Source organism: Talpa europaea, assembly GCF_964194135.1.
Source record: "Talpa europaea genome assembly, chromosome: 13".
Taxonomy (NCBI): Eukaryota; Metazoa; Chordata; class Mammalia; order Eulipotyphla; family Talpidae; genus Talpa; species Talpa europaea.
This window is the reverse complement of record NC_140080.1, coordinates 61,566,561-61,587,560: the sequence shown is the minus strand read 5'-3', so window position 1 is coordinate 61,587,560 and position 21,000 is coordinate 61,566,561. Positions and strand designations below refer to the sequence as shown.

At 41.2% G+C, this 21,000-nt stretch overlaps 1 protein-coding gene across 4 annotated transcripts in view; it reads right to left on the bottom strand.

The window, feature by feature from the left end:
- LAMA3 (laminin subunit alpha 3) overlaps positions 1–21,000 on the bottom strand; it is a gene marked incomplete at both ends in the record, with an annotated part of 236,526 nt that overhangs the window by 50,938 nt on the left and 164,588 nt on the right. For 2 of the 4 annotated variants that reach the window (XM_084252825.1, XM_084252826.1), the window contains 7 exons: positions 63–214; positions 1,081–1,131; positions 4,397–4,503; positions 8,949–9,029; positions 11,952–12,061; positions 16,565–16,678; positions 19,203–19,373. In XM_084252825.1, coding sequence (XP_084108951.1) covers positions 63–214; positions 1,081–1,131; positions 4,397–4,503; positions 8,949–9,029; positions 11,952–12,061; positions 16,565–16,678; positions 19,203–19,373 — 786 coding nt within the window. Of the gene's footprint in view, positions 1–62; positions 215–1,080; positions 1,132–4,396; positions 4,504–8,948; positions 9,030–11,951; positions 12,062–16,564; positions 16,679–19,202; positions 19,374–21,000 lie in introns of those variants that run through there. The other 2 variants (XM_084252823.1, XM_084252824.1) reach the window with 1 other exon arrangement.

The window sequence follows — 21,000 nt, the reverse complement described above, 5'->3', positions numbered from 1 at the left end:
TCACGCAGCACCTACTCAGCAGGTGTCTAGGCCAGATGCATGCTGAGCCCACAGGTATTTACCCGCAGATCCTTGATCTGGGTCTCCAAATGCCGCATCTGCTCCAGGGTGCCCACACTGGCACTCAAGCCATGCAGCTGAGACTTGACGAGGCGAAGCTCGTCACCCATGCTGGCCAGGTCGCTCAAGAGTGTCATCACACAGCTGTCACAATCTGTAAGGGCCACAAGCAAAAGCAAATGTTCTGCAGGCCAAAGGCACAGAGATGCAAACAGAGCACAAGGACTATCTGCCCAGTTATATGCATATAGAGCATCTCAGGCAAAAATAAAAATTCTGAACATCTTATCAGTTTTGCACAAATCTGGTTTTGAGCTTTCTGAATGAGGGAAGTATGCAGAAAGCATTTTAAAAAGAAATGGGTGCGGGAAATAGGTGAAGGTGTTCTAAAGGTTCAAACTTCCAGTTTTAAGACAAATAAGTGCCAGGCTATAAGGTACAGCATGGTCACTACAGTCCACAACACTGTATTGGCTATTTGGCTGCTGCAAACAGGGTAGATCCTGAAAGTTGTTGTCATGAAAATATTTGAAACCAAGCGAGATGATGAATTTTAAGTAAATTTATTATGATAATTATTTCATCATATATACATAAGCAAATCATTTTGTTGTACATTTTAAATTAATACAATGTTGTATGTCAATTATAGCTCAAAAAATTAGAGGAGCAATAAATGATGGTTCTAGGGAAAAAATAGTTTTTATTTATTAAGTGCTTGCTACTTACCAGGCCTTGTGATAAAGGAATTACAAGAATTTTTCTAGCAACTTTATGAGGTTGGCATGGTTATTATGTTCATTTTACAAATGATGAAAATGAGGATTGGAGAAGTAGGGTTAATTTCTAAGATCATACACCTAGTAATTGACAGACGATGGATTTGACCCCAAGTAGTCCTCCACCTCCCTCCTGCCATCGTTACTTTTCAAGATTGGAAACTGCACACTTCAGCTTGGGGCTCATGTATCTTAAACTAAATTCCATATGTTAGAAAGGAGGGGGGCTTTCTTCTCTCACCATCACATTCTTCTCCAGGGTCACCATCTTTGGGTTCCTGGTTTATGCAGTCTGAAATGAGGAGTAATTAAAGAAGATAGTATTATTAAGTGTACTCTTCATCTGCTTTTTCACTTGGTTGTTAGAAAAGCTGGTTTTAGAAAATTTTAGTCACCCAGCTCTCCAGCATCACCAACCCTTCCTTTTCCCCTCCCTTACCCATATTACTGTTCCAAGATCTCTCTTATTTCTGACCATTCTTGCTGAGTCTTGCTGCAGAAACTTCTCTTGTGACCACCCTGAATAATATTTTCAATTTCTTCTCTACAAAGCTGGTGATATTCTTATCAAATTAAAATTCCCAATCAGTGGTGTTAAGGTTTTTGTTATTTATTTGATAGCTTACTAGACAACTGCTGGCATCTCTTCCAATATCATCCACGAACATTCAGTAAACATTTATTGAGCACCTTTGAACATCAATTATGTGCCGTGGCCCTATGAAGGTGCAGAAAATACAAAAAGAGCAAGACAAAAATCCCTGCTGTCCTGTGGTTTCGTAGTCCCACAGGGGAGGCCAACAAATTGTCCAACAGTGACAGACACTATGAGAGAGACATGTGCACGATGTTACTGGACCCACACCACCACCAACTACAATAAGTGGAATTTGGAGGTTTTGAGCAAGAATCTAGAAAGACTACTGGTCATCCTTGGACATACTTTACTTCTTCCACTTCTACTCTTTTCCCCATACTATACATTCTTACAATCTCATGTGCCTCTGAAAAATAACCTAGCCACACCACACGAAATCTCAAAGCTTGGAATTTTCCTAGACAGGCTACAAAGAAGCTTCCATGCTTTTCCTACTCAGCAACAGATAATATTACACATTTAATGAGTATACGCATATATTTTAAATCATACATACTTTTTTTTTTAAAGATTTATCCATCTATGCACACAAAAGCTGGGGTACAGGCCAGAGGTGTGGGGGGTGAGAGGACTCACCAGAGACAGAGCGGGGAACAGAACATGTAGACTGACCGAAGCACACAGTCGAGGGGAGCAGAGGGCGAGCCAGGAGAGGTCCGCTGCACCATGTGGGCTGCTCCCTGGCCGGCCGGGGAATCAAACCAGTGCTGCAGACGTTGCGGACAGCCTCATAGGTTACATCTCAACCCCCTGCGCCACAGCCAGGGAGGCCCATATATACTTTTAATTATATAAAATTTATAGTTCACTATGGAAAATTTGGGGAAATCGGATTAAAAGCCTTGATCCTATCACGGGAAAACAATGCCTCCTTTATATATAGATTTGAATATACTTTATATTATTGTTATGTATAATTACAAGTTTCTCTTATTCATCCTTTAAAAAATATTTGAATCATTCTTTCATGCATATCAAGTTGTGTGACGTTTATTTCCTCAATTAGATTAAGTGCTTGCGGTCCAGGAAAAATGAAACATGGGTTAGTTTCCTTCAAAAAATTTCACAGCACCTTGGGCGTCTGGGGTACTCGGTTTGTGTGGATGATTGCCTTATCAGTGCAATTTTCTCAACAAGCTTGAGATCTGAGCACCAGAGAACCTGTATTTATTGATTAAAAACAACAACAACAACAAAAAACCAACAAAGAAAGCTCACAAGAACAAACAAATCTCATATATGAGTATTTTCTTCCACTTTTGGAACAAGTAGTTACCATTCTCATTTCAGGTTGCTTATTTTATTATTACAGTCAGGAGAAAAGAGGGTTGAAAAGATGTTGCTTCATGAATAAGCTGTATGTGATGTTGAAACTTCTCCTTGAAAACCTCAGTGATAGAACTCATCCCCTTTTAAAATAGCCTTTTTCAGGCCTCCCTGGTGGCACAAAGGGTTAAGCATAGCACTGAAGCGCTCCACACCCTCTGCACCACAAGTTCGATCCCCGGCCGGCCAGGGAGCAATCCACATGGCGCAGCAGACCTCTCCTGTCTCGCAGCTGCTCACCTCAGCAGTGTACTTCAGTCAATCCACCTGTTCTGTTCCCCACTCTTTCTTTGGTGAATCCTCTCACTCCCCTCACCTCTGGCCTGTACCCCAGTTCTTGTATGCATAAATAAATAAATCTTTAAAAAAATAATAAAAAATAATAAAATAGCCCCTTTCATCTTTAAACATTTGACACTTCTTTCTTGGAATGATTCAAAAATAGAGCTCCCTCTACCTTCCACTCCTTGGTATAAGTTCTGTACCATTTGCCACAAGAAAACATGACCAATACTTGGACCACACACCAGTCTTTCAAATAAGTTCTTTCCAAGTCTTTTCTCTCCTGCCTTGTCAATTGTTTCTCATGTGACATGGTTCTAAGTCCCTTCACAATCTCCTCTCTTTCTAAACAAACTAGAGTTTCTCTCTTGTCTCCTAAAGACACAAATCCACACAAGTACTTATGTGAGCAGACCGAGGCCTGTCAGACCACTCATTTTTGACACTATAGCTGAATGAAGACAGTGTAAGGGCTCTTAGGGAGCCACATTACTCTCTTGAGCCAAATTGAACTTCTGCTGACAGAAACCTAAAGTTTTTTTACACTTCCTGCTGCTAAGCCACAACTCACTTACCACATACTTAAGGGTGGATTATTTTCCCATTTAACTTTAGGACCACATACTTATCCTCAACATAACTTTATCTGGTTAGGACTGGCCCATCATGTCAGGCTGTTGAGGATCTTTTGTATTCTAAATGTGTCACAGGAGGCATCTGTGATCTATCCCAACTTTGCATCATCTCATTGCTAGGTGGGCATGCCACCTGTATGTCTATTCTAGTAAAAAATGCTGAACAACAGAGAACAGAGGATGAAACCCTGAAGCATGACCCATTTACCTGGCATTCCCTTGAGAACAGTCACTTGACCAGTTCTGATCCCTAGACCCAGGACTTAGTACTTCATTTTGTTATGAGAGATTTCTCCAAGGATTTGGTCTCATATTACATCAGTAACATTTTTCTGATAAATTATATTAATATTTTCTGTCAAAAAAGGAAGGGAGTCTTCCTCTGGCTTTCAAGTTGCTCCTAATGAATCCATATTAACTTTCAGCAATTGTATTTTCCACAGCATACAAAATCCATCTCAATCATTTACAACTCACATTCCAGAACATTTATTGCTATTAGGCTAAGACTATTTTGGTTTCTTCAAATAGTCACATGAAGAAAGATGATATTATGCTAGCCTTACAATGTTTGCTTGGTTTCTTCAACTGTTATTTTATACCAGTTTATACCAGTTTTATAAATGTGGGTTAACAGAGATGTGAGCTTATCTTACCTCCAGTTAAGGGGTCACAACTGCTCAAATGGCCATTGCTGTTACAATTGCAAGGTTGGCAGCTGCCACCAAATTTCTGGGGATTTCCAAAATATCCTGCTGCACACCTACACAAAATACAGAAAAAGAGAGGAAACAGTCAAATAACTCATCATGCATACAAGTCAATTTACTCAACTTCTAGCTCCCTATTTGGGAAATTATAACACTATAGGAGGAAGGCTGATTTTCAAGAATGAGTATGTCTCAATACAGAGATATGTATGGCATGAAAGAGAACTTATGAGAGGAAGAAGCAAGCTCTCTTTTTCCTTGACATGAAAACAACCGAATCCCCATTTACTCCTATACCTGAATGGAAGATAAACAAAATACACATAGGAGTTAGTTAGTGGCTTAACCAATATGGAAATCAGGAGTGATTGTTTTTATGCAAGAGTTATGTTCCTGAGGATATCACACAGCTAAATATTGCTTAATTTGTGACTAATTTCCTCAAAGAAAAGATTCAAAGTAAAATTCATGTAATTTCAAATTTTTAAATAAAGGGGGATTTAATTAATATTTCCTATTGTTCAATTTCAAGTCTGCAGAAGTTAAATTTGCACTGCTTCCTGCAGTTTTGTATAGAACAAGTTTGAACAATTTAGAGCAGTTACAGCTGCTACTCTTGGCTTTTATTATTCCAGATAATTTAATGATGAGAACTTAGTTCTTTATTTCCAAGTTAGATCATATTTCCTTAGTTCCGAGCTTCTGTTTTTTAAAAAACAAAACACACACATGTCAGTGTTTCTGGAAGTGGGATGTGAATTAAAATAAGCCTATTAGCAAAGTTCTACTCCTACCCTATTCTTCACACCCTCACTTGCTACCAAATTTTCATTAAATCAATGTGTGTGCTGTTTCATCATCAACAGAACAGATAGGAGCAAGGAAACAGAGTATTTGACTCTCTTTTCCAAATTTAAATTTAGCATCCAAGAAGTGTGCAAAGGACACAGGTTTGAATCAAAAAGAACTGGCTAGATTCTTGCCTCTCCCATGTACTAATGTGATCTTGAGCTGTTTTCTTAACCCTTCAAGTTTCATGCATCCCATGAAAATGTAAGCTTTAGAAGCACATGGATTTTGGGCTGTTTTGCTTATGTATATATTCCTACCACCTGGTAGAGAATCTGGGCACATGGTATGTGCCAGGCAAGTACAATGTTGACTGAGTGAGTGAATGAACTCGACTCATTGAAATATTTTGGTTCAATGGATATGAGCTAAGAAATGATGTATAAAGAATGTAGTACAATGCCTGCACATAATAGACACTCAAGAAAAGGGAGCTACCATTATAACACATGATGAAATGTAAATATATATGTGCCATTGGTGTCATTTGGAATTACTACATTTTAGTACATAAATGAGAAGCAAAACACTCAGCCATTCCCTAATTACCAAGAAGGTGGTTGAACTGAAGAGACTTACCTAAGTCCACTAAGCAGGATTGTTATGCACTAATAATAGGGCTTTACTTCATGTGATCAGCTCATATTCTAACAAAATATTTTTTTCTAACAAAAAAAATGCTACACAAAAGACTTATGTTATAAAATACTCTAGCTTGAGATGTTTCACTTATTTTCCTCATAAAAGACACATAACTACAAAATACTTTTATTATAGTCACATAAATATTTAGGAAGTTTGATTCTTGTTTTCTTTACTTTTGCAGAGTATTAATTACCAATTACAAGAAATAACAGGTTCCCTTATTCTCACACTGTGGTAGTGGTTAAACACAATGGACTGAGGTAAAGCTTCTGGATCTCATAGATAATATTGGCACAACAGATAAAGAGCAGAAAACATGTTTGTCATCTGTGGCTCTGGGTGGCCGAGGGAGACAAAGGTAATGAGCACTATGTCCTGCCCACCTAAGTCCTGGCCATGATCCTACCTCCCACTCCATGCTGTCCTGTCTTTGTCTTTGCATAATTAACAACTAGTGCTAAGAGCGAGGTCTGGCACAGAGTGGGTGCTCAATAATAGTTTAACAAATGAAAAAATGTGACTTTATAATGGCATTTACCTGTGAAAAAGTTAAAAGAACATTTTCAGAAACAATAACTTGATTTTTTGTTACATCAAGCATAACAAACATAAGTTGAGAGAGCTGTTAATTAAGATTTCCTCGTTACAACTCAGCTGCCTGCCAAGTGGATGTCTCATCTAGCCTGTTGCTGTTTTCTATTTCATTGTTTGTGAAGAACCATAAGGAGGAATGAATTAGGAAATCTCTACCAAGGATGACTTCCATGGCTTCAAATGACAAAGCTTCCAATCCCCACCCCCATCCCACCCACCCTCCCTGTCTCAGGCCTGGTGCCCCTTCTGGTCCTCACTCTCCAAGGCTGGTTGGGCACCCCTCCTATTGCAGCCGGACTTAAAACGGGTATGTCGCCCTCACCACTTAATGTCTGTTCCCTACTTGAGAGCAGTGTCTGTGATGGGGTCACTTATGTGCCTGTGGTTCTTGACACAGTGCCAGTTATTCACTAGGATTTCCATACATTTTTTTTTTATTTAAAGTGAAGAATAGTAAGTCTCCCCAAGATATTCAGAACATGCCTTCCCAAGACATGTCATTGGCTTGTGGATTAATTTGAGTTTAGGTTAATAGAGGCCCTGCAGTCTCTCAAGAAACTTTTATCACTCTCTTAACTACCTAGAAGATTAAAGTTTGGGGTTCTTACCCAGAATTAGGATTTTTACCAAAAATAAACTTTCTATGAAAGAAAACTATCTTTGGGACAGGAAAACATCTAATTACAGAGATTTGGTCTTTGTCCAGAGTCGCTCTCCATCATGTGAGTCCCCTTTGCTTTCCTCGAAGTCCCATTTATTCCCAAATCGACGTGAAAAAAATATCCAAATTTATGTGGATTCTCCATTTGTATATAACTACCTTTGTTCTTTTTTTCCTGCTAATCTGTCTTATGTTAATATGATCATTCAGTCAGTCTGAGAAGAACCCAGAGGGATAGAGGGACATTTCCTCTCTGCCCCTACAGAAGGAAAAATGAATATAAATGCGAAGCAAGTGTGGGCAATGTTGTTCTCATTGAAATGGAAAACAGAACATTGAAATGTTCCTTTTTACCACAGGACAGTGTCCATGCTCCTACTTGATGCTCAGTGTTCCCCTTGATAAGGCAGCCCCCCTTCTACTCTCACTCCTTAGGCTGTCTTGCATTATTTCCCTGACTAGAGCTCAGCTGCCTTCCACCTCGGCTTCCAACTCTGCTGGTTTCTAGTCCTCCCTTAGACTGAAGTCCACAAAATGCTTCAGATTACCACAGTGTAGCGGGACCAAACATACTTTATTACAAAAACCAGTTGAATTAATTTTCAGGGTTTTCTTGAAATTTAGTAAAACTCTTCCAAAGTTTATCCAGGAAACGATATGCCAGAATGATGAAAGAAAAATTTTAGATAAAGGTGATAGGAGGCATCTCGCTTAATCAAATATTCAATGGCCCTAGAAGGAAGTCTATTGAATTGAGGCTACCAGAGCAAGAGAAGGAGAGTACACAGCAGGGTGAGGACAGAGAGCAATGGACTACAGTAGAGGCCATGGTGGGTGGGGAGTGTGAACATCCATCTGAAGAGGTGTGATCCTGTGCCTCTAGACTGCACACAGTGTTGTAAAACTATGTTACTCAATAAACAAACAAACAATAAAGCACGTTTCAAAGGCATTTTATGCTTTCAGAAATGCTACAGAAGTGATAATGGCACAGAACCAGATAAAATGTAGAGAAATAAATGCAAATTTATATAGAAATCTTGCATTCACACAGTAAGCTTAAGTGAATTTAATTCACTCTCCCTGGCACAGAGAGAGCATGTGTGAGAACATGAGAGTAAACGAGGGAGAAACAGCTGCCCCGCCCCCTGCCCCATCATTAATGGGCACATACCCTGGAACGTGACACCAAGGATGTGAATCTGCTATTTCCCCAGTGGGTCTGGTTTCCTTGTGCAGATCTCACCCTACTGAATGTGGTTTTGGGATGTACCCAAACACGATCTATATTTCAGGCAACATGAACTGTGGATTGTTGAGAAATGGGATATTGAGGTAGTCAAGGTTATTTGGTCAATTTTTGCCTAACATTGATTCTAAGTCTAGCTGTGATGTGAGATTAAAACGTCAATAAGACGTGCAGAGGGTCGGGGTGCATAGGGCTGGGAGGGGTAAGGGGAAGGATATGTGGGGTTGCATGTTGGTGAGAATACAGGGCTATGATATATATGTTGGGACTCATTCTCAAATTTCTGAAACATGTACAAAATAAGAAACCGAAGGAAGTTAATGATTTATTAAGTGGGCAGTCTTGTATTTTTCCCAAGAGACCTATTTCCAGCCTCAGTGAATTTGCTGCCCCACCCAGTTCTGAGCCAAGCTCCAGCAGAGCCCCGCCCACAGTCCCTGCCAGCTGCGCCTGCCAGCTGAGCCCACCCCACCTGCGGGCCCGGGAGGGGCAGCACCCACCTTTCACACTGTGTTCCTGTGTATCCAGGTTTGCAGGAGCACCTCACGTTTCCCCCATCCACGACACAGCCGGTGGCAAAACTTGAAGGGAGACAAAGAAAAGCCCCAGTAAAAGAATAATTCCATTGGCTCTGTTACCACAGAGAACTGACTTGTATCAAGTGAAAATGGAAACCCAGGGTCCAACTGCTTTTTTGTGTAAGGGAACTTTTGCCCATGGAGACTTGTAGAGATAATGATGAATTACTTCAGCTGACATTGGGCACATTTTGGTGAACCAGGCATGAAGGACAAGGCATGAAGGACTGTATTTTGTTTTATTTTTGGCCTCGAGAAATACATTCCTTCCCTTAAGACAAAGCAAAGTAACTCACTTTGGGAGAGATGATTACAACAGCATTTTTCCAGGAATAATAAGGAAGGAATAAAACATGTCTAGGCAGAAAAAGAACAAAGAGTTCTGATTCTTAAAAAAAAAAAAAGTTTTTCTTCTTGTTTATTCTAGCTCTTTTCTACTGGGCATGGTGCCTTCTGGGAAGAAAAAGTGGGCTGTTTTGGGAGGGGGGCAATCCTTTGGCTCCCCAGAAGGAACTAAAGCAGGAGCATGCTTGATGTTTAGAAAATTCTGTGGGCACAATATCAGTGACTTTTATATTTTTCAAATCAAGTTGTAGAATTCCCTTTCTTTCAGTTCTAAACTGGGATAGTTGAGAAGATTTTTTAAAAAGAGATCATGAAAAAAGCTGTTGCCTTGTGAAATGTCTATCTGTCTGTTGAACAATATATGACATAGGGCCTCCCTGTTGGCCTCGGAGTTTAAGGCTCAGCACTATACCGTGGTGGCCCACCTCAACAGCCTGAGTTCAATCCCCGGTCAGGGAGGTGACTCACAAGGCACATCAGACCTTTCCTGTCTCGCCCGCTGCTCCCTTCTGCAGTCTATTTCAGTTGATTCACCTATTCTGCTCCCCACTCTCTTTCTGGTTAATCTACTCACCCCCAACACCTCTGGTCTGCACCCCAGTTCTTCTACACAAAAATAAATAAAGTCTTTAAAAATAAAATTCATGACATAAGTCTGAGGGAAACTAACTTCTTTTATCATTTGCTAAGAGAATTATTTGAGAAGTTTCTCTTGGTCTATTTGATGGATACAGAGTCACACCTCCAAACAGATGGTTAGAAATTCGTCAGCAGTATTAATATTGCTGGAAGGATAATCAGATGAAAGTAGGCACTTATCGATAAATCTGAGAAACTGCCTGTTACTTCATTGCCTTGAAGCTGGAAGCTGACCTTGATGATAACAATATGCTTTGCCACCAAAGATGAAAAGTTTCTCTGAGGCACTCTGGAAATCTTGCTGCTTCCTGTTCTCTCTAGCTTTTATTCAAACAAGTCTGGGCAAGTATAAAGTGATAAATGCGTTTGCAAATAAAGCCACAGGACAGGGCAGGTTTAAGGAGCATCAAAGGCACAGATAGCAAAGCTGGGTGCACATTTCAAGCCACACTGGGGCAGGTGACTCCTGCTCATGTTAAGACTTGGCCAGTTTCTCGGATACTGTGCTGATTATCAATCAGTCTTGTGGTGCACACGTGCTCCTAAGCCTGTGCACTTTTGAAACTTTGGCAGTACTTCCTGATTTTCACATCCACTCCTCCACTTAGTCACTTGTTTTGTTTTGCTTGCACCATAGCGAACATGTCATGATGAGCAAGAATATGACAAGGTGCCAAGACCAAAAAGAACAAGGATTATTGTGAAAAGAAAATGGTGACTTTGCACCTGCATAATCTATTGGCCATCCTAGAGTCTGAATGACAACTCAGATTAGAGTTGTTTGTGGTTCAGGACTGTCCTATGGTTTCCATCACAATGAGGATAAAATCCAGATGATTTCAGATAGCCTGTGAGGTTCTTAGGAGATCTGAACAGTGACTGCCTGGCCAACCTCATAACCCAGTTCACTCCCCCACACTGTACTCCAGTCACGCTCGCCTTCTGACTGTCCACAAACACATTGTTATGGGGGCTTTCTCTTCTGTTTTTTTCCTTGCCTGCCCCTCATTGCTAAGATATTGCTCTGGCTCACTCCATCTCATCATTCATTGATCCTTACCCAATAATTTGAAAAATCACTCCTACTACTTCTTCTAAAGACTCTACTATCAATGCAGAAAATACCATTTCTATCTGAAACCATAGTTATTGATTTGTACATGTATTCATTGCATGTGATGACTCCTCCCCAATTTTCCGGGTAAAGCCTTGTAAGATCAGAGTTTGCCAGTCTTCCTTACTTCAGTTTCTCTAGCATCTGGCAAAATCAATTCCTTACCCTATAATAGATGTTCAATAATAACTGTTTAGCCACTGAATAAATAGCAAAAGGAAATATCGGGGTCTCCTTGGTGGTGCAGGAGTTAAAGTCTCAGTGCTATCAAGCTGTTGCCACTGTGGCATCATGAGTTTGATCCCCTGCCAAGGAGCTGACCCACATGGCGCAGCAGACCTCTTCCCTCTCACCCGCTGTTCCCCTCAGCAGTGTATTTCAGTCAATCTGCCTGTTCTGTTCCCTGCTCTGTCTCTGGTGAATCCTCTCACCCCCCACACTCTGGCCTACACCCCAGTCCTTGAATGTATAAAAATAAATCTTGAAAAAATAAAAGGAAATACCCAAAAGCTTACAGCTTAGAACAACTGTTTTTGTTTAGAATTTTTGTTCATTCTTTTTTTATATCTAACTGCTTTCTTATGATAAAATTCACATACCATATATACTGTTCACTTATTTAAAATGTACAATTCAATGACTTTTAGTATATTCTTGGAATTGTACAATAAATTGTACAATTTATTTTAGAGCATTTTCACCAACCCAAAAGAAACCCCACACCCTTTTAACATTCACTTCCTATCCTTGCTCACCCTCCATTCCCAGTCCCAGGCAACCACCAAGCTACTTCCTGCCTATAGATTATTTTCCAGCTTCCACAGTACCTGTTTGAGTGAGGACACGGGCAGGCACTACAAGATCCGTGGATGGCACTCCCATAGTAACCCTCTTTGCAGCGCTCACAGTGGTCCCCAGCAGTGTTATGCTGGCAGTTCTTGGGACAGAGGAACAGTACAATTAATAGAAGCCTATTATATTTTTGCTATAAGGTCATTGTCATCTAATCACTCATGCAGTTATAATTCAAGTCTTCTGACTGTACAGAGATATCAGTACACTAATCACATACTTTTCCTGTCCATTCAATCATTGCTGGTGCTATAAAAAGGGTGTTAATTTTGCCCTTCCATCAGCTATTTGGTGCTTACCATCATGAGGAATGACGGAGTAGAGAGAGATTTGCGCATTTCAAATGCCACTGTAATATTTCCTGGCTGTGGGATCATGTGCCAGTTCTTTTGCTTCTCTGACCAGTTTCATTGATGTATGATTTACATACACTTAGAATAATACCCACTTCCCAAGGTTGTTAGGAGGCTTTTAAAAAGTGCAATAGTAAGCGTAAACTCCTTTCCTCTTTCCCTTAGAATTGTTTCTCTGAAAATCTACCTGGTTTCATTTCACACTTCACCTAACAATGATATACTGAAGAGCAATAAAATTGAAATATTCTTAACACATGATATATATTAATACAATAAAAGTTCCATTGTATCTGAGAAAACACCCAACTTCACTCCAAGGTCCTAATAAATTAAATTTTATCTAAGCTTTTTAAAGCAAATCTAATTATTTGCACATTAAAATCAATGGCTAATGAAAGTTATTCTTCAGTAAAGTGTTGAGATGTTACAACTTTGCAACTGAACAGTCTATGGAGACTAAACGTAATGGATTTTATCAAATGTGTTGATTTTGTGGAGTATTTAACTCAGTATAACCTGTCTTGGTGTTAGTAATAAAAATCTAAATGCACAAAAATAGGCAGGAACTCTCTCCCATTGCTGTGGGCTTTTGATAATTCAGAGATCCTTGTGCTAATTGTATGGCCTGGAGTAAGTAATTTAAAAAACCTGCTCATGAGTTCTATCTCTCTATGTGGAGGTGACACTTCAGTTGGAAACCCCAATGGATGTGAGCTCTGAAACACCATCTGAAGCCAGGCTAGGGAAAGACAGTATGTTTGCATGTTATCAGTGAGTGTGGCGCTGTTCTGAAGCAAAGCCTCTCTTTCCTTCCTAAGTGTCACCTACTTGCCTGGCTTTGATAGATCTATCTCTTCCGAACTTTTGAATTACACCACTAAGATGTTATCTTTTCATATTTTTCCAGATACAAAATTGTGCTATAAACACAAGGGCCTAGTGAGTAGTTTGGAAAACTAGGGAGACCTTTAAAGGATTATGAAGCCCACACATGAACATTTGATCATCCCGGAGAGCTGACCCTCGCACCATATCCTTCCCATCTTCCCAAAATGTCACAGCAGACGTTTCCTGTTGGTCTGGATCCTGGGAACAAATCCCCACTGGAGTTTGTGGATCCATAGAGGGTATCTTAGGGTTGTCAGGAGAGGGTGTTGACAGCTTCCTTTACCTTTACTTTGTGCAACTGCCATGACTCAACATAAAATAGCTGCTATTTTGAACTAGTTATTTACCTTCACACTGGGTTTTTAACTGCAAATTTGAAACATGGTTGGATAGACATTTTTTAGTGCTACGTCTGCTTAGTTCTGAGTTGAAAACATGGAAGAAGTAAGAATGTAGAGAAACAGGTGAGGCCATATGTATCCTGCTAAAAGCACTCTGAATGCTGGTCATCCTAGTGCCTGTAGAGAGGGCTGTAGAGGGGTCAGTACGATGTAGTTGTAGTAAGTCCCATACATCTGAAATATCCCTCATCTTCAGTTGGGAGTTTCTGTCCTGGAAGTTGTTCTCTTCAGTCCTGCAAACTTAAGGCATCTGCCTATCAAGTTTCCTGGTTTTTTACTGTGAGTGAATGAGTGAGTGAATGAATGAGTTCACATCCACTCCCACAGGATGTACCCCCCCTACCCCCCCAAAGATCCCTTTGACACCCAACATCTCTTGGGCACTTACTGTATGCCCAAGAATGCTGGCACTAGGGAATAAAGATGGAGTAGTCCCCTGACATGGATGTAGAGAGAACCCTGTGAACAGACATATTCAATCTGTGGAAAATATGATAAGAGCTGTGCTGGCACCCCATAAGAGCAAGAGGAGGGGCAGCTTCTTTCCAGAGCTTCAGGGAAGGCCTTCTGGAAGCAATAATGCCTGCATGAAGGACAGGAGTGGAATTAACAGGGTGGAGAGGCAAGGGAAGTGCATTCCAGGCACAAGGAGCTGTGTGCAGAGAACCTTGGGAGTGTGTGGGCAACAGGAAGCCACTGGTGCTCTGGAGGGTGAAGTGAAAGTGTAGTGGATGCAACTGGAGAGGCAGCAGTACAGATCAAGGAGGCCCAGAAGCCAGCTGAGCAGTGTATACTCCTGGGGGGCCCCTGCATCAACTGTGAGTTTCAGATGAGTTATTCTTGGCTGGAGGGGAAGAGAGGCTCAAGTGACAGGGAATAAAATGAAAGAAAACCAGAGAAAGAAGATAAGAGGAAGGGGAAGGGACATGGGAGCAGAGGGAAAGATGAGGGGGGACTGAGATGGCAGAAGGCAAGGCAGATGGGTGATGGGGAGAAAGGAGGAAATATGGGGAGAAAGCAGGCAAGGAGAGGCAGGGAGGACACAGAGGATCCAGCCATGCCAGGCCCCTTCAGTTGCCAGCAGAACACATGGCCCTATACTCCTGCCCTGCCCCACTGTACATACACTGCTGTGCCGACAAGGTGCTGGGCTACTTTCTTTTCAAACTTGAAGCAACATGAAGATTGCAAATGTGTGAAGATTCCAGATTTTGGAAACTGGCTTTGGATTCTGAGGGACAGAGATCAGTTTGCAGAAGAATCCGTCCATTTGATAGTGAGGGGATAGCCTCGTTACTGGTCTTTGAGAATGAGGGCTATGCCCTTGGCTCTCACACGGTGGCCACATTTGAGAGCAGGGTCGGCACTCAATGCCTCCCATCAAGCTGTTAAGTGGACACAGACACAAGCTCCATACCTCTGTGTGTGCACACATGTGTGGTGCATGTACGTGTGTCTAAGCATGGTGTGTATACATGCACTTGTGTGCACACACATATGCCCACTGGACAGCAGCTTATTGAGAGTAGGGGCTGTGTTGGATGCATTAGATCCCAGCAGCCCGCGCAATCCCTACCATAGCAGAAAATGCTCAGTATGGGTTTTCCTGAATGACTCATTTCTATATGCCATATGGCCATTAGGGACAAGTGAAGACAGAGCTATAAAGAAAGGAAATGAGAAAGAAAATCTTCTTGTTTGATGAAAACTTACAAATTATGACTCACTAGTGATCCATTCATTAGGTGAATGACCTGGAGAGAAAACTCCCTTTGATCTTTGGCAGCTTTTATAAAGTGGACCTGACATTAGCAATGATTCAGTGACAGATAATGTTTATTTTTGATTAAGGCATCTACTTTGTGTTACACACAACATACAGAATGAAATATAAACTATTATATAGGGAATACTTATGAGCTAGAAGACATCATTTCTCAGTGTCTTTTTTTCATTTTGAACTTAGAAGGTTAACATCCTCCAGAATATTCTGTAAGACTCTTTACAACAGTTTCCTGTCCCAGCCTGTCCCATCTTGCAGAGGAAACAGTTCCCTGGGACATACTGAATTGGCTTAATACAATCTAGGAACTCAAATAGTTGAAACACATCTAGTTGCATTGCACAATGCAAAAGAAATCTCTGCCAGAAGAATTTATTTCCAAAGAGCACAACATAACTGGGGCCTCAGTATTTCTGAGGGTACTGCCACTCTCTCCTTTCCTTCCAACTGTCAGTCTCCTTCTAGTCGGGGCAGCCCTGGCTACCAGGGAAAAGAACGCCAATGAAAAGGAGGGCAGTAGAAAAAAATGTTCTGATTCAGGATACAAAAGAAAATTTTCCTGAGAATCTAATTTTCCGTGAAATAATTTTCTAAACTATTCCAGATGATTATTTTCTGATGGATAAGCCATAGACATCAAGGACCCCCTGACCTATTTTCCCACGTAAACCACTTTGTCTTGGCAGCTGTGAAGGGTTTGGGTTTGACGGATCAAGCATATGCTTTAAGTTTTTCTTAGTATTCCCTCCCCCCAGCCTGCTTTCTGGAGCTATTGTACACTTGACAACAACTTAACTCCCCATCTGTAATCTCCCAGCACCCCAACAAAATTGAGGTTTAAAGTAATGCCTTCAATTTATTGTATCTTGGCAAGAGTTAAGTCCCAGGTTCCACCCATTAATATCACTTAATGAAGTAGCAACTAAGGTGTAATGTAATTGTTTAAACAGGTGTTCTTCTCTGGTGGCACATGTTAAATGCGGGAGAAAAATGAAGTGTAAAATCATGCGGCCTGGTAACTGTGGAGCCTTCTACATCTGCACAGCAGCTTCTATTTAGAGATTGTAAGGACATGTGACATTTCCTGTCTCAGAGCCTCATAGGGGAGAAGCACAGAGACATATTGCTTACTGGTAGCATCACAGCACCAATTTACTTACAATACATATTCCTGAGTCATCCTGGCATCGATTTGAATGTCTGTTGCAATTGCAGGGAACACACCGTCCAGTATATGAGCCTTTGTTATCCCAGTAGTATCCAGGGCTACAACCCTATTTTTATAACAAAAAACGGTTAGCCAGTAGGAAAAACAAGTTATCCATAGCATGTGGCAATTCTGACTGTCAAGAATTCATTTTTTAAAAAAACTTTTTTCCTTTAGTTGGTGGGTGGTTTTCTCATTTCAAACAGTAGCCGGGGCCACTTGCTTTCCTTGTCAGGTTCTGTTTAGGGTCCATGCATGAGGGTGTGTGTCTGTGCCTGAGGAGACATGTGGTGGGGAATTCAGAGAAGGGGATGTGGGGAGAGTGGGGTGTGGAAGTGGGGTTTCACTTGTTTAGAGGTTGAGTGAGGGACAGAGTGATGAGCGTGCAGAGAGTCAGGACGTTAATTCTTAGGGGAAGGACCTCTGAGCAAATCTCAAGTTTGAGAGTCAGGACGTCAATTCTTAGGGGAGGGACCTCTGGGCAAATCTCCTCAAGTTCTCTTTGGCAGTTATTTCCTCTCCAAGTTGGGCTGGGCCATTGGCAGGGGGTGCAGGGAGGGGAGCCCTTATCACTAAGGGTTCTTCATTGGAATCACTTCACTGCCACTGTAAGCAAGAGGGAGCCCAGGGGAGGAAAATGTGCTTGCTCCCTCCTCAGAAACTTTCCAGAAGCTTGGTTCTGATTGAACACGCAAGGACCCAGCTCGAGTGAGTCGCCTCGGATGTGTCTTGTTCTCTTGTTCACTATCACTTTGATTACTCCTACCACTACGTTGTCTCTTTCTAGTATAATACAAGTTATTTTTCTTATGGATGAAAATGATTAGCTTTTTTCTTTTTGATGAACTGATACCTTTTAAAGGATTTTAGTTAAGAATGCCCTCAAGAGGAAAAAAAAAGCAATTATTATTATACCAGACGCTAAAATTTTAGATTTCTTTCTTTAAAGAGAAGTATAGATATATTCTTTATTTTAGCAGAGCAAATCAGTGCACTGATTTAAATCAGATCAGCTGCCCCTTGTTTCTTTTACTAATCTCCTCCTCTATGCCCTATTATTAGAGCACCAGGCAAAAATAGTTCTAGATAAATAATCTTTTGTCTAATGTACTTTAAATAGCACATATATCTGTCAGATGCTGAAACTACTGTCATGGGAAGACTTGAAATGAGCAGTCCTTTCTCATTCACCCACGGCCAGAAAGGTCTCCTGGGCCAAGAGGAGGAGAGGAACAAGCTAACCGGATGGAACTGAGGAACAAAGCTCACACTTTGCCCAGAGTGGAATATCCCACAGCTGCTAGGAGCTTCTTCCAAAATTACCAATGACTACAGACTGTACACAATAATAAGACTATAATTTCCAATACATTTTTTCCCTTCAGTTATTAGGAACCATGTTTAGGCAAAAGAATGCATTACACAAAATTAGATGACTTTATGTGTTATATGAATAGGCTTGTCTAAGGGAGCGCCAAAGTATGAAAGGAATGCTCTGTAGCTGAAAGCCCGATGAAGAGACACATTTGAACAAATTTCAGCCAATGACGGTTTGATTGTATCTATAAATATCTACCAATAATTATCACCATATATCACATATGCTTATAAAACAGTTACATTTGCTAAAGCACAAATTAGCTAAATGGATAAATACCTGCTTGTTTATGACAACATACCCAAGGAAGTCTCAATTAAACAGGCTTTGGAAGAAAAGATAGCCCATCCTGAATAAAGTTAAATTTTAATTTGCTTTTGATTTTTAAAAAGTACTATTTCATATATTATGTATCATGTGACTCTCACAACATCTGTCAGTTATTGAAAGAGAATCCAATCATTTTTCTCACCTCTATACAGCACATAAACTCCACACTTAACATAAAATTCAGTTCAAGTATTCAGATTGTGTGGGAGACTTATTCTAAATGAAAATAAATGTAGACTGAAATATCTTAGCAAAAGACTTTTGCAACTTCTCATTTTTAACTTTTGGAATAACTTTTAGAATAACTTTTTGATAAATGTTCACAGCACACATGATGGCCCTATCAGGTTTCCAGGACTATTTCACCAGCTAAACATTCTGTTCCTCTGTGAGTGTGCAAGGCATATCCAGGAAGTATAAAGAGAGCGAGTAGAGTGCAAAGTGTTTCATGCCTGGCAAACTGAAGCTGGTTTGTTAGGTATTATACAACCCTGATCTTCACTTTTCTTGAACATACATTTCACTGATTCTCGTGCCTTACTTTGCAGGTAATTTTTTTTCCAAGCAGAACTTGAATCCTACAGGCACTGGATACTTTTGTCCCAAAGTCTGAGTTATACATGAAAGGGCACAAAGTTGCCCAGCCTAGTAACACCCCACAGGCATTTAAACTCCTAGCTGTCTGGGCATTTCCAGGTGGGCTGATGTTTATGGGGTTTGTGGTTAATAGCTCAGAAGAGCAATCTGACAGGCACCCTAATAAACACTGCCAGTCTACATGACAGGAGGTCATCAGTCCCTCCCCCAGCCCACCTGTGACATTCACATGCTACAAAGCTGGGTACCCTTCCCCATCCCAAACCAAAATTTAAAGGGACATTACCTGGCTGGGTTTAAACTCCACTTGACTTGCTTGCAGAAGACTCTGACCAGGAGGCTGAAGAAATGCTACCCTTTGCTGCTGTGAATTGTATCCCAGACACTGCCCCAGGACTGAACCAAAGATCCACAGCCACCCCAAACTTGGGGTTGACCACCTCACTGGCGGGGGCATCCTGGTCCCTGAGCGTCCTGCTGGCTGCACACAAGGCTCTGCCTCCGCCTCTTATACCTGCCCTTCCTGCTCGGTGCCCAGGCCCGCCTGACTCAGGTGAGGCAGGCTGTCTGCGGCAGGAGGCCCCACCTGTAAACTTCACACATGAGTCAGCCTGTGAGAGAGCACACATAACAGTCCCACAGGGAAGCGTACCGCTCTGTAATTCCTGTGAGGTGGGGCAGGCATCACTTTCTACCCACCTCACCCTGCAGACGGCACTAGCCGATTAGAGCAGCTGTAAATCACAGGCTGAGTCATGTGCAGTGAACACGCCCTGGGCAGGAGGGTGGTAATCCCAAGGTTCATCTCCTTCCCTTGGGCTACGTATTTTAATAGGGCTAGGAAAGAGATAGAAGGAAGGTGGGAAAAGAATGCAAGCACCTGTGGACTAAATGTTACCTACAGGAATCCTTAGAAAACCATGTCAGCTGATGTGTAGTTGACCCTTGAACCACATGGCGTTAGGGGCAACATGTAGTGGAAATCCAAGCATAAATTTTGACTCCCCCAAAACTCAACTATAACAAACATTCAATGCATATTTTATGTTATATGCATTAGGTACTGTATTTTTACAATAAAGTAAGCCAGAGAAAATAAAATGTTACTGGGAAAATCAAAAGGAAGAGAAGAAACATTTGCATTACTATATTGTACATCAATACCATAAATGTATATCATCTACTTACAAGATGAATTGTCTGTCTGTCAGTACCCACATCAATATTCTCTACAAAACACTGTCATGCTTTATGTATTCCTAATACTAGACTTCAAAAATGAAAAGATAATGTGAGAAATTCATTTTTATTTGTAGGTATAATGACTCACGCATTGATAATATTAATTGGGAGGGAAATCCACTTATAAGTAGACTTGTGTAATTCAGTTGTTCAAGGATCAACTGCTTATGCAGGTTAAAAAAAGAAACTCTTATATGCAAACCATGTCAAGACCCCTGCTATCAAGGAATCAGGAGAGAAAAAGAAGGGTGTTGCTCAGTCTACCTATTTGGGTGTAAGGAAGACATAGAAAGACAATGTCTGCTATTGCCTAGTAATTGCACTAACCATTGTGCTTCTTCCCCGCTTTGCTATTGACTTGTCAAATAGTTTCAGTATATGGTTATTTTCCAATCACCTGAGAACAGGTCAGGTTGACTGGGCCTCGAATCATGAGCCTGCTTCAAGTTAGAGAGTGGGGCTGTGATCAGGATGTTCTCTGGAACACACTCCGCTGCGGAGTTGGTACTGCAGAGAAGCCCAGAGGAATGAAGGGCATAAGAAGCCTGCACCAGCTGCCAGGAAGCAGGGACTCAGGATGCTGACCAGCCAACCTTTTCAGATTTGTCCAAAAGTACTGATTTCTATGACCAGGATCTTTTGAGCTTCGGTAGCTTTTGTGTGGATTTTGGAGCACCTGGGGTTCCTTTTTCTTATTTAACACCTAAGGGTTCTCCAGGGGGCAGAGAACTTCTCCAGGGGGCAGAGAACTTCTCCAGGGGGCAGAGAAGTTCTAGCCCAGGAGGCCCAGCAGAAGGCTGCAGGAAGCACGGAGTTCCCCAGACCTTCTACAGTGCCAGACA